This window comes from Macaca mulatta, chromosome 13 (assembly GCF_049350105.2).
Source record: "Macaca mulatta isolate MMU2019108-1 chromosome 13, T2T-MMU8v2.0, whole genome shotgun sequence".
NCBI classification, from domain to species: Eukaryota; Metazoa; Chordata; class Mammalia; order Primates; family Cercopithecidae; genus Macaca; species Macaca mulatta.
The window spans coordinates 63355306-63368150 of NC_133418.1; the positions used below are offsets into that span (position 1 = coordinate 63355306).

General features: G+C 43.3%; 1 protein-coding gene across 6 annotated transcripts in view; it reads left to right on the plus strand.

Moving 5' to 3' along the window:
* USP34 (ubiquitin specific peptidase 34) overlaps positions 1-12845 on the plus strand; it is a 288223-nt gene that overhangs the window by 63209 nt on the left and 212169 nt on the right. For all 6 annotated transcript variants that reach the window (XM_028832452.2, XM_028832455.2, XM_028832453.2 and 3 more), the window contains exon 3: positions 3633-4053. In XM_028832452.2, the coding sequence (XP_028688285.1) occupies positions 3633-4053 (421 nt within the window). The remainder of the gene's footprint in view (positions 1-3632; positions 4054-12845) is intronic.

Consider the following 12845-nt stretch of genomic DNA (forward strand, 5'->3'; position numbering starts at 1 on the left):
TTGAAGATCATCAGTTTTAGGTCCATTACCAAGCAGTTTAATGCTCATTGTCTAACATTTTTATTTTATTTTATTTTTATTTTTATTTTTGTTTTGTTTTATTTTTTAATTTAATTTTATTTTTTAAATTTTATTTATTTTAGAGATGGAGTCTCGCTCTGTTGCCCAGGCTGGAGTGCAGTGGCACAGTCTTGGCTCACTGCAACCTCCACTTCCTGGGTTCAAGCAATTCTCCTGTCTCTGCCTCCCAAGTAGCTGGAATTGCACCCGCCACCACACCTGGCTAATTTTTATATTTTTAATAGAGACGGGGTTTCACGATGTTGGCCAGGCTGGTCTCAAACTCCTGACCTCAAGTGATCCACCTGCCTTGGCCTCCCAAAGTGCTGGCATTACAGACAAGAGCCACTGCACCTGGCCCTAACACTTATTTTAAAAGTAAATTTGGCTGAATCTTTGGCTTTCTCCATCCAAATCTGACTTCAAGATCGTTTTCTGGGATTTCAGATTCCATTTTTAGTAAATGATCTGCCTGCCTCAGCCTCCCAAAGTGCTTACAGGCGTGAGCCACCACACCTGGCCTGACCTCTTTGAACCTCATTTTTCTAAGTTTTTTATGTTTTTTGAGACAGTCTGCCTCTATCACCCAGGCTGGAGTACAGTGGTGCAATCTTGGCTCACTGCAACTTCTGCCTCCCAGGTTCAGACAATTCTTGTGCCTCAGCCTCCTGAGTAGGTGGAATTACAGGTGTTTGTCACCACGCCCAGCTAATTTTCGTATTTTTAGTAGAGACGAGGTTTTGCTATATTGGCCAGGCTGGTCTCGAACTCCTGGCCTCTAGTGATATGCCCACTTTGGCTTCCCAAAGTGCTGGGATTACAGGCTGAGACAGTGCACCTGCCTTACACTCAAGTTTATATGACCTCTCACTTTGGTTTTGTATGTGTTTTGAGAGAGAGAGTCTCACTCTGTCGCCCGGGCTGGAGTGCAGGGGTGCTCTCTCGGCTCGCTGCAACCTCCGCCTCCCAAGTTCAAGTGACTTTCCTGCCTCAGCCTCCTTAGTATCTAGGATTACAGGTAGACTACCACGCCCATCTGATTTTTTATTTTTAGTAGAGATGAGATTTCACCATGTTGGCCAGGCTGGTCTCAAACTCCTGACCTTAAGTGATCTGTCTGCCTCAGCCTCCCAAAGTGCTGGGATTACAGGCGTGAGCCACCACACCCAGCCTGACCTCTTACTTTAAACCTGATTTTTCCTAAACATCGGAGGAAGAAGCTGTTAAATCAGAAGAATTGGAGGAGAAATGTGTTTATTTTTCTTCTTGTGGGAGTTGTGATATTAAAGAATTGTAAAGCTGGAGAGGTCTTAAAGGTAAAAATAAAAACCCTTTCATTTTGTCACAGATAAAAAAGATGTGATGCATTATTTATATATATTTATATAATTATATATTTCTGTGTGACAGAAATGCTCCAAAAGTAGTACTGTATCTTAAAACAGCAGTAAACATTTATTATCCTCAAAGTTTCAATGGGACAGGAATTTGGGACTCCTTTAGCTGTTCGGTTCTGGGTTGAGTTTCTCATAATGTTTTAGTCAGGATGTTGGCCCGGTGATAGTCTTGTAAAGGCTCATGCGGGGCTGGAGGATATACTTCCAAGTTGGCTTGCTTTAGTTAGTGATCAGGTTAGTGCTGTTTGTTTTTTTTTTTTTTAATTTTTTGAGACAGAATCTTGCTTTGTCACCCAGACTGGAGTGCAGTGGCACGATCTCCTGCCTCAGCATCCCGAGTAGCTGGGATTACAGGTGCCCACCACCACGCCTGGCTAATTTTTATATTTTTAGTAGAGATGGGGTTTCACCATGTTGGCCAGGCTGATCTCGAACTCCTGACTTCAGGTGTTCCACCCACCTCGGCCTCCCAAAGTGCTGGGATTACAGGCGTGAACCAACTCATCCAGCCTCAGTGCTGGTTGTTAATGGGGAGGTCTTGGTACTTCCTCTTGTGAACTCCTAAAGGGCTGCTTGAGTGTTTTTCCATGATAGGTGGCTTTCCCTAGAGTAAGTGATCCAAAAGAGAGCAAGGCAGAAGTGACAGTGTCTTTTATGACCTAGTATCAGATGTCACACATTGTCACTTCTACCACATTCTATTCACTAGAAGTGAGTTCCATCTACACAGAAGAGTATCAAGTAATTTGTGGCTGTACTTCAAATTCACGCTTGGAGAAATAAAATTATTTCCACATGATCATACAGGGCATTGGTGATCTATTCAGACTACAATATAGATGTTTTGATGCTATTACTAGGTGCAGATTATAGATTATAGTTGCTTAGCTGTCATCTGTCATCGGATACAAGTATTAGAACCAGGTACTTGTGTGTGTATAAATTACCTATTGATTCACCAGACCATTCCCTGCCTTTTTTTGATACATGATTTCGCTCTGTCACTCAGGCATGATCAGGGCTCACTGCTGTCTCAGCCGCCTGGGCTAGCGTCTCGAATAGCTGGGACTGCAGGCACAAGCCACGATGCCTAGCTAATTCTTTTATTTTTATTTTTTGTAGAGATAGGCCTCATTATGTTGCCCTGGCTTGTCTTGAGCTCCTGGACTTAAGTGATTCTCCCACCTTGGTCTCCCAGAGTGTTGGGATTACAGGTGTGAGCCACCCCACCTGGCTGAGATCCTTTTAATTACCTACATATGCCAGGCATTGTGCTACTAACTGAACATGTCTAAGGAGAACTGGATTTGTTTGTAATACTTTTTTTTTTTGAGACTGTGTTTTGGTCTTGTTGCCCAGGCTGGAGTGCAGTGGTGTAATCTTGGCTCACTACAACCTCCGCCTCCTGGGTTCAAGTGATTCTCCTACCTAAGCCTCCCAAGTAACTGGGATTACAGGTGCCCACAACCATACCCGGCTAATTTTTTTTGTATTTTTAGTAGAGACAGGATTTCATCATGTTGATCAGGCTGGTTTCGAACTCCTGACCTCAAATGATCCACCTGCCTGGACCATCCAAAGTGCTGGGATTACAGGCGTGAGCCACCGCGCCTGGCCGATCCTGTTTTTTATATATATGTATATTTTACAGGAGCTGGGGAGAGAAAGAGAGTGTGTGTGTGTTTTGTGCCTAAACACTTTTGATTTACCAGATGGTGTCAGAGCACCCCTCCCAAATAGCCTTCAAGGACATTAACTTAAAAATGTGGCTGTTTTATTAGTTGACAATAAAATTCCTTATATTAAATAGCTGGCTTTATTAGTAAGATATTTTGTTATAGCCAGTTTCCTAATAACTTGCTCAACATATATTGAGTACTTGATACTGGAGAAACAAAATGCCACAATTCTTGTTTTTAAATAGTTCCTTGTGTAGAAGGACAGACAAATCCATACATGAAACTGAAGATAATAGCTGTAAACCTAACATGATGACTTTATACTAAGATACCAGTTGTTGTTGCGATGCTATCTTTATGTTATTAAGGTGTACCACAGCAGGAAGGAAAAAATAAAAGCAAGTCTAGAAATAACTTAGTATTTCCTTATTATTTTTTATTAAAAAATATAACTGCTGCTCTACTACTAATTTATTCATTTTTTTTTCTCTTATAGGCAATGTCTATGCTGCTTCAAGGAATATAAGCATTTGGAGATTTTTAATCAAGTAGTGTGTGCACTTATTAACTTAGTGATTGCCCAAGTTCAAGTGCTCCGGGACCAGCTTTGTAAACATTGTACTACTATTAACATAGATTCCACGTGGCAAGATGAGAGTAATCAAGCAGAGGAACCACTGAATATAGATAGAGAGTGTAATGAAGGAAGTTCAGAAAGACAAAAATCAATAGAAAAAAAATCAAACTCTACAAGAATTTGTAATCTGACTGAGGAGGAATCTTCAAAGAGTTCTGATCCTTTTAGTTTATGGAGTACAGATGAGAAGGAAAAACTCTTACTATGTGTGGCAAAAATTTTTCAAATTCAGTTTCCCTTATATACCGCTTACAAGCATAATACTCACCCTACTATTGAGGTATGTAAAAATAGCTGTTGTGAATTTTAAGTAATACCAAGACTTAACTTGGCAGTCTGTTTCTCACTGATAAGTACGAAGACAGTTTTTGCTGGCAGAAAATCATTATTGTCACCAGAATTATTTAATGTTTCTCCAGAACATTTTTTTTAGCAGTTTGTGCTGTAAATTTGCTCAATATAGTTCATCCTGTCAAGGAAAGATGTATACATTGAACTCAGAAAGTAAACTGGTAGTGATCTAAACATTTTACTGGTATAGATCTATGCTTATTTTATGACTCTTAATAAAAGTTGGCCGGGTGCGGTGGCTCAAGCCTGTAATCTCAGCACTCTGGGAGGCCGAGACGGGCGGATCGCGAGGTCGAGATGGAGACCATCCTGGCTAACCTGGTGAAACCCCGTCTCTACTGAAAAATACAAAAAACTAGCCGGGCGAGGTGGCAGGTGCCTGTAGTCCCAGCTCCTCGGGAGGCTGAGGCAGGAGAATGGCGTAAAGCCGAGAGGCGGAGCTTGCAGTGAACTGAGATCCAGCCACTGCACTCCAGCCTGGGTGACAGAGCAAGACTCCGCCTCAAAAAAGAAAAATAAAAATAAAAATAAATAAATAATAGTTGAGGGAAAGGAAACACGTGGAATTTTAAATTTCATTCTTAGAAACAGTCTACAGACCAGAATTTGCTTTCATCAAGAGAAAAGCTTAGCAAATTATCTGTAATTAGTAGTTTCAAATAATAGTATTTTCTTTTGTAAGTTAAGATGCAGCCTTTGAGATGTCACAGTATAATTCTGCCATATTCTATTGTGCTGCTTTCTGTTACTTGAAGCAGTTCACAAGGGCGTCCCAGATTTAAAGGGGTAATGAAGTAGACTCCATTTCTGGGGGGAGGAGAGGTGTAAAATTTCATTTTATATCTTATACATTCTGTTTCCTATGCATCCTGGGAAATGAAGAGTTATGGCCATTAGAGAATCTACTATATTTTTTTGTTGTTGGTTTTAATCTGCCTCTTTTCTCTAGCTTACTTGTTCTGTAACCTTTATACTTCTCTTTCTTCGTGTGGAAAGTAGTAGTCCTTTACTGGGATATTTTCAGGTCGAATGGAGACTTGCTTGAAAACATAGCCTGAGGGCAGATATTTTCCGTTAGAATTCTTTGTAAGAATATTTTAAATCAGGCACACTTGGTTTCTCAAGTCACCCACTTGGCCTTCTTCCAAGTTGTAGTTTCGGTCCTTCTTTCTTTCCTTTCTTCCCTTACTGTTCTAAAAAGTTTTTTTTTTGTTTTTTTGTTTTTATTTTTGAGATAGTCTTGCTCTGTAGCCCAGGCTGGAGTGCAGTGGCGCGATCTCGGCTCACTGCAAGCTCCACCTCCCGGGTTCACACCATTCTCCTGCCTCAGCCTCCTGAGTAGCTGGGACTACAGGCGCCTGCCACCACGCCTGGCTAATTTTTTTATTTGTATTTTTTAGTAGAGATGGGGTTTCACCCTTTTAGCCAGGATGGTCTCGATCTCCTGGCCTCATGATCCGCCCACCTCGGCCTCCCAAAGTGCTGGGATTACAGGCGTGAGTCACTGCGCCCGGCCTCTAAAGCTTTTTGATAAACTTTCATTCACTCCTGCTCTAGGTGGGGGGAAAAAAAGAGTATTTAAAATCAGATTGTACTCTGTCTTCTAAAAATCTTAGCCTGTGATCATCCAGTATAGAAACTGTTAATCTCTTACATGATATAAAATATATTAAATATTCTGAAAAAGTCATCTCAGTCTTTTTTCAACAAAAGAGAGTCCCATCAGGCAAACTTGAAACATTTAATCTACATAAACACCATCTACATGGTGCTTTAGTATCTTAACTTGGTAATTGAAAGATGCTGAAAATAGTTTTCGTTAGGGACTTAGATATGTGAAATTCACAGATTTTTTTCCAACTAAATTTCTTAATGATATAGAACTATAAGCAATACTGAATCTGCTGCTTCTAAAATAAACTTGGTATCAGTGTTCTTTCTTATTTTCAAAAATGGTAATCTCTAAATATAGGCATAATTACACTCCTGTACTTTGTTTTAAAGTGCTTTGTTATTATTCTTCTTGAGTATTTTATGTTACTCCTTGGTTGAAAGCAATGGTTTTGTGAGGTCTTTGAGGAAAATTCTAACAAAAAATACCCATAGATATAGTAAAAGAGTAACCTCCTTATACCAAATTGTATAATTTATTAGATACGTGCTTTTAAAATTTTCTTTTCGTAATAGTTGTTTCCCAGGTTTCTGTTATGTTAATAATGATCTGTTACAAGTGCTCTAAAATTTCTAGTTTCTGTCCTAATGACGATTTAATTAAATGTGGTAAGTTGGGTCAACTGTTTCAGATGGTCCTAGATCAAACACTTGGTAGCATACATGTTATAAAATTATATATATGTATAAATTTGCGTGTATATACACAATTATTTTAAAGCAAATTATTATGAAATGTAATAAAGCTTACTAGAGGTTTTTATCCCACTTTTCTTTGAGGAAATAGTCCATCTGGTCTTTTTTTTACTGCTGTGCTGTCCTTTCTGAAGCCTTTGATTTTGATTTTTAGTTAATATTTTTTTTTTTTTTTTTTTTGAGACGGAGTCTCGCTGTGTCTCCCAGGCTGGAGTGCAGTGGCGTGATCTCGGCTCACTGCAAGCTCCGCCTCCTGGGTTCGCGCCATTCTCCCGCCTCAGCCTCCCAAGTAGCTGAGACTACAGGCGCCCGCCACCACGCCCGGCTAGTTTTTTGTATTTTTAGTAGAGACGGGGTTTCACCATGTTAGCCAGGATAGTCTCGATCTCCTGACCTTGTGATCCACCCGCCTCAGCCTCCCAAAGTACTGGGATTACAGGCTTGAGCCACCGCGCCCGGCCAGTTAATATTTTTTAAAGAGGCACAACTTGACCAAAATTCTTAGAAGGACAAGATTCAAAACTCATGTGTTAGTATTTTGATAGCTGTGTCTTTAGAAACCTACTCAACACTTTTATTTTATAGAAGAAGCAACTGGCCTACAGAGGCTAAAAGATTTGATCAGGCATATTGCTGAGAAGAGTCCTAGAATCCGGGTCTTACTCTACTGCACTACTTCTAAATCATTTTGAACGAATTACTGTATTCTAAATAATACGGAAATTTGGAGACCCTCCTTCTGTCTCTTCCTTCCTCTCTTTCCTATTGTCCCCATCAAAGCTGATAATATTGTGAAAGGTTCGGTAATTGGACATAAGTAATATTAATTCAGAATAAAAAGGGGGAACGGCCTAGTTTTTTTTTCCCCCCTTAAAAGACAGGGTCTTGCTCTGTCTCCCAGGCTGGAGTGCAGTGGTGTGATCACAGGTCACCGTAACCTTGAATTCCTGGGCTCAAACGATCCACCCACCTCAGCCTCCTGAGTAACTTGGACACTAGGCACTCACCACAGTGCCTGGCTAAGTTTATTTTTATTTTATTATTATTACTTTAAGAGATGGAGTTTATCTGTGTTTATAGGGTTTATCGAGACCAGGCTGGTCTCGAACTCTTGGCCTCAGGTGATCCTCCTGCCTTGGCCTCCAAAGTGCTGGGATTACAGACTTGAGCCGCGGTGCCTTGCCATGCTAGTTGCATTCTTTTTTTTTCTTTTTCTTTTTTTTTTTTTTTTTTTTGAGAGGGAGTCTCGCTCTGTCGCCCAGGCTGGAGTGCAGTGGCCGGATCTCAGCTCACTGCAACCTCTGCCTTCTGGGTTCACGCCATTCTCCTGCCTCAGCCTCCTGAGTAGCTGGGACTACAGGCGCCCGCCACCGCGCCCGGCTAATTTTTTGTATTTTTAGTAGAGACGGGGTTTCACTGTGGTCTCGATCTCCTGACCTTGTGATCCGCCCGCCTCGGCCTCCCAAAGTGCTGGGATTACAGGCGTGAGCCACGACACCCGGCCAGCTGGTTGCATTCTTTATCCTGAATAATTATGTGTAATTCTGTGAAATGAGATATTGCCCTAGTGTTGTAAGTTTTTTCTGAGTATAGGGAAAAAGATTATGAAAATGATAGAAAGGGCCAGGTACAGTGGCTCACACCTGTAATCCCAGCATTTTTGGAAGCCAAGGCAAGAGGACCACTTGAAGCCGGGAGTTCAAGTCTAGGCTGCGCAACATAGCAAGAGCTCATTTCTACAAAAGAAAAGAAAAAAAATTAACTGGGCATAGTGGTACATGCCTGTATTCCCAGCTACTTGGGAGGCTGAGGCAAAAGGATCACTTGAGCCAGGAGTTCAAGGCTGCAGTGAGCTATGATCATGCCTCTACATGACAGAGTGGGACCCTATCTTTAAAAAAGTAGAAAGGAGAGAAACCACTGCATTTATGTTAAATATACATATGGTATAATCAGACAGGTTATATACTTGAGGCGTTTATTTTTTAATTTTTTTTTTTTTTTGAGATGGAGTCTCGCTCAGTTGCCAGGCTAGCGTGCAATGGCGCAATCTCAGCTCACTGCAACCTCTGCCTCCTGGGTTCAAGCGATACTCCTGCCTTACCCTCCCAAGTAGCTGGGACTACAGGCGCGCACCACAACGCCCAGCTAATTTTTGTATTTTTAGTAGAGGTGAGGTTTCACCATGTTGGCCAGGATGGTCTCGATTTCTTGACCTTGTGACTCGCCAGCCTTGGCCTCCCAAAGTGCTGGAATTACAGGCATGAGCTACCGCACCTGGCCTTATTTTTAAATTTTTGAATCAGGGTCTTCCTCTGTCACCCAGGCTGGAGGAGTATACTGGCACAATTATGATTCACTGTAGCCTTGAATTCCTGGGCTTAAGTAATCCTTCAACTTCAGTATCCTAAGTAGCTGGGAGTACAGGTGCATGCCTCTATGCCTACCTAGTTTTGTTTTTCTTTTTTTTTTTTTTTTTTTGAGACGGAGTCTCGCTCTGTCGCCCAGGCTGGAGTGCAGTGGCCGGATCTCAGCTCACTGCAAGCTCCGCCTCCCGGGTTTACGCCATTCTCCTGCCTCAGCCTCCCGAGTAGCTGGGACTACAGGCACCCGCCACCTTGCCCGGCTAGTTTTTTGTATTTTTTAGTAGAGACGGGGTTTCACCAGGCTAGCCAGGATGGTCTCGATCTCCTGACCTCGTGATCCGCCTGTCTCAGCCTCCCAAAGTGCTGGGATTACAGGCTTGAGCCACCGCGCCCGGCCCCTAGCTAGTTTTTTAATTTTTTTGAGGAGACAGGGTCTCACTCTGTTGCCTGGGCTGGTTTTGAACTCCTGGCTTTGGGCAGTCCTCCTGCCTCAGCCTCCCAAAGTGCTGGGATTATAAGCATGAGCCACCACGACCAGCCAGTTTAGTATCTTTTAGAATAATTCCAATGTTGTACAATTATCACTACTAATTCCAACATCACTGACTGCCTTTTAAGTGAAAATTTTATTTGAGACATTGAGTTCTTCTTGGTTTGATCATGGAGCAACATTTGCTGAATTTACATAGAATTGCCTTTCCTCTATAGTTACTCTTTTATTTCTCTCTGTTTTCTCTTTTAAAATAACCAAATAGGCCAGGCGCGGTGGCTCAAGCCTGTAATCCCAGCACTTTGGGAGGCCGAGGTGGGTGGATCACGAGGTCAGGAGATCGAGACCATCCTGGCTAACATGGTGAAACCCCGTCTCTACTAAAAATACAAAAAACTAGCCAGGCGGGTGGCGGGCGCCTGTAGTCCCAGCTACTCGGGAGGCTGAGGCAGGAGAAAGGTGTAAACCCGGGAGGCGGAGCTTGCAGTGAGCTGAGATCCGGCCACTGCACTCCAGCTTGGGCGACAGAGACTCCGCCTCAAAAATAAATAAAATAAAATAACCAAATTTCTCTGCTATAAATAGGATGGGATCAACTCATGTAGTAAATGGGAGGTGTTTGAGGAAAAAAACCCAAGACTTTAAAATCATTGATAAGTTTATTAAGGCCTTTCTCAGGGATTACCTAAAATAAGAACTTTTGAAAAATATTGCCTTTTTTTTTTTTTTTTTTTTTTTTTTTGGGGAGACAGAGTCATGCACTGTTGCTGAGGCTGGAGTGCAGTGGTGTGATGTCAGCTCACTGCAACCTCCGCCTCCCAGGTACAAGCAATTCACCTGCCTCAGCCTCCCAAGTAGCTGGGATTACAGGTGCTCGCCAACCGCCTGGCTAGTTTTTTTGTATTTTTAGTAGAGATGGGGTTTCACTATGTTGGGCAGGGTGATCTCCACCTCCTGACCTCGTGATCCACCTGCCTCAGCCTTCCAAAGTCCTGGGATTATAGTTGTGAGCCACTGCGTCCAGGGCCGTTAATTCATTTTTTAATGAGACTTCCTAGTGGTGTTAGTGTTTTTTTAACCTATAGATCTGTGTTAATTTTTTATATACTACTAAAAAATGCGATTATAACAATATTTTAGGAGGCTAGCTTTATGTATTCAGATTAGAAATAGAGTAGTAAAACAGTTCCCCTGAATCACCAAAATAGATGTAATCAAACCTGAGTAACGCTGCATATCAGGACAGAACTCTGTTAGATTTTTTTTTTTTTTGAAACAGTTTTGATCCTGTCGCCCAGACTGGAGTGTGGTGGCATGATATCAGCTCACTGCAACCTCCACCTCCCAGGATTCAAGTGATTCTCCTGCTTCAGCCTCCTGAGTAGCTGGGATTACAAGCGCACGCCGCCACACCCCGCTGATTTTTGTAGTTTTAGTAGAGACCATGTTAGGCTGGTCTTGAACTCCTGACCTCGTGATCCACCTGCCTAGGCCTCTAAAAGTGCTGGGATTACAAGCATGAGCCACTGCGCCGACCGCTAGGAGATTTTTTAACTGTGTCCATTATAGGCACTAGAAATCTTGACTCTTAAAATTATAGCATGGTTCACCTGGTCCATGATTCCGTATTTAACAGTACCACAGGAGGTCGTAAATTCTGGACTTTTTGAAGACCATGAAAAAGTTTGTTGAGACTAACATAAAACTTCGCCTCTGGCCCCGGTTGTCATAGCTAGGAGTGGATTTAGGAAGTTTAGTACACTTACTTTGAGAATTGATTTCTCTAAGGGCATTTTTTATTTTGAAATGTTCTGAGTTCTGTATGATTGCTTTCAAGTCAGTGGTTTTCAGACTTCATTTCAGCAGTGTAACTTAAATATCTAAAATAGGTGATGGCAATGAATGGGTTTCTTTGGTAGCTTTTTTCCGATGAAAGTTTCTAACTAGCTTTCTGATCATAAAAGCAGTATTTTCTCTCTCTCCCCCCTTTCTCCCTCCCCTTTCTCCCTCCCCTTTCTCCCTCCCCTTTCTCCCTCCCCTTTCTCCCTCCCCTTTCTCCCTCCCCTTTCTCCCTCCCCTTTCTCCCTCCCCTTTCTCCCTCCCCTTTCTCCCTCCCCTTTCTCCCTCCCCTTTCTCCCTCCCCTTTCTCCCTCCCCTTTCTCCCTCCCCTTTCTCCCTCCCCTTTCTCCCTCCCCTTTCTCCCTCCCCTTTCTCCCTCCCCTTTCTCCCTCCCCTTTCTCCCTCCTCCTCCCACTGTCCCCTCCTTCCCCCACTTTCCCCTCCTTCCCCCACTTTCCCCTCTTTCCCCCACTTTCCCCTCCTTCCTCCCCCTTTCTCCCCCCTTTTCCCCCCTTCTCTCCCTCTCCTCCCTCTCCTCCCTCTCTTTGTTCTCCCCCACCTCTCTCCTCTGTGGCATGAACATGGCTCATTGCAGCCTAGACCTCCCAAGTTCATGCAATCCTCTCACCTCAGCCTCCTGAGTATCTGGGAGGACAGATACGCACCACCATGCCTGGCTAATATTTTAAAATTTTTAATAGAGATTGAGTCTCGCCCATGTGTACCAGGCTAGTCTTGAACTCCTGGGTTCAAGCAGTCCTCCCGCCTCAGCCTCCCAAAGTGCTGGGATTACAGGTGCGAGCCACCATGCCCAACCTAAAAACAATCTTTTTTTTGGAGATGGAGTCTCACTCTGTCGCCCAAGCTAGAGTGCAGTGGTGCGATCTCAGCTCACTGCAGCCCCCTTTCCTGGGTTCAAGTGATTCTTGTGCCTCAGCCTCCTGAACAGCTGGGATTACAGGTGTGCGCCACCACCCCTGGTTAGTTTTTCCTTCTTTCTTTCTTTTTTTTTTTTTTTTTTTTTTTTTGAGACAGGGCTTGCTCTGTCGTCCAGGCTGGAGTTCAGTGGTGTGATCTCAGCTTACTGCATTCTCCGCCTCCCGGGTTCAAGCAGTTCCACTCCCTCAGCCTCCTGAGGAGCTGGGACTACTGGTGTGTGCCACCACGCCCAGCTAATTTTTGTAATTTTAATAGAGACGGAGTTTTACCATGTTGGCCAGGATGGTCTCAATCTCCTGACCTCGTGATCCGCCCACCTTGGCCTCCCAAAGTGCTGGGATTACAGGTTTGAACCATTGCACACTTTAGTAGAGATGCGGTTTTACCATGTTGGCCAGGCTGGTCTTGAACTCCTGACCTCAAGTGATTCGCTGGCTTCAGCCTCCCAAAGTGTTGGGATTCTAAATGTGAGCCATTGGGCCCAGTCAAAAGCAGTCTTTTCGTGTGATTTTTTTTTTTTTGAGATGGAGTCTTGCTCATCACCCAGGCTGGAGTGCGGTGGCGCAATCTTGGCTCACTGCAAGCTCCACCTCCTGGGTTCACGCCATTCTCCTGTCTTAGCCTCCCGAGTAGCTGGGACTACAGGTGCCCACCACCACGCCCAGCTAATTTTTTGTATTTTTAGCAGAGATGGGGTTTCACCGTGTTAGCCAGGATGGT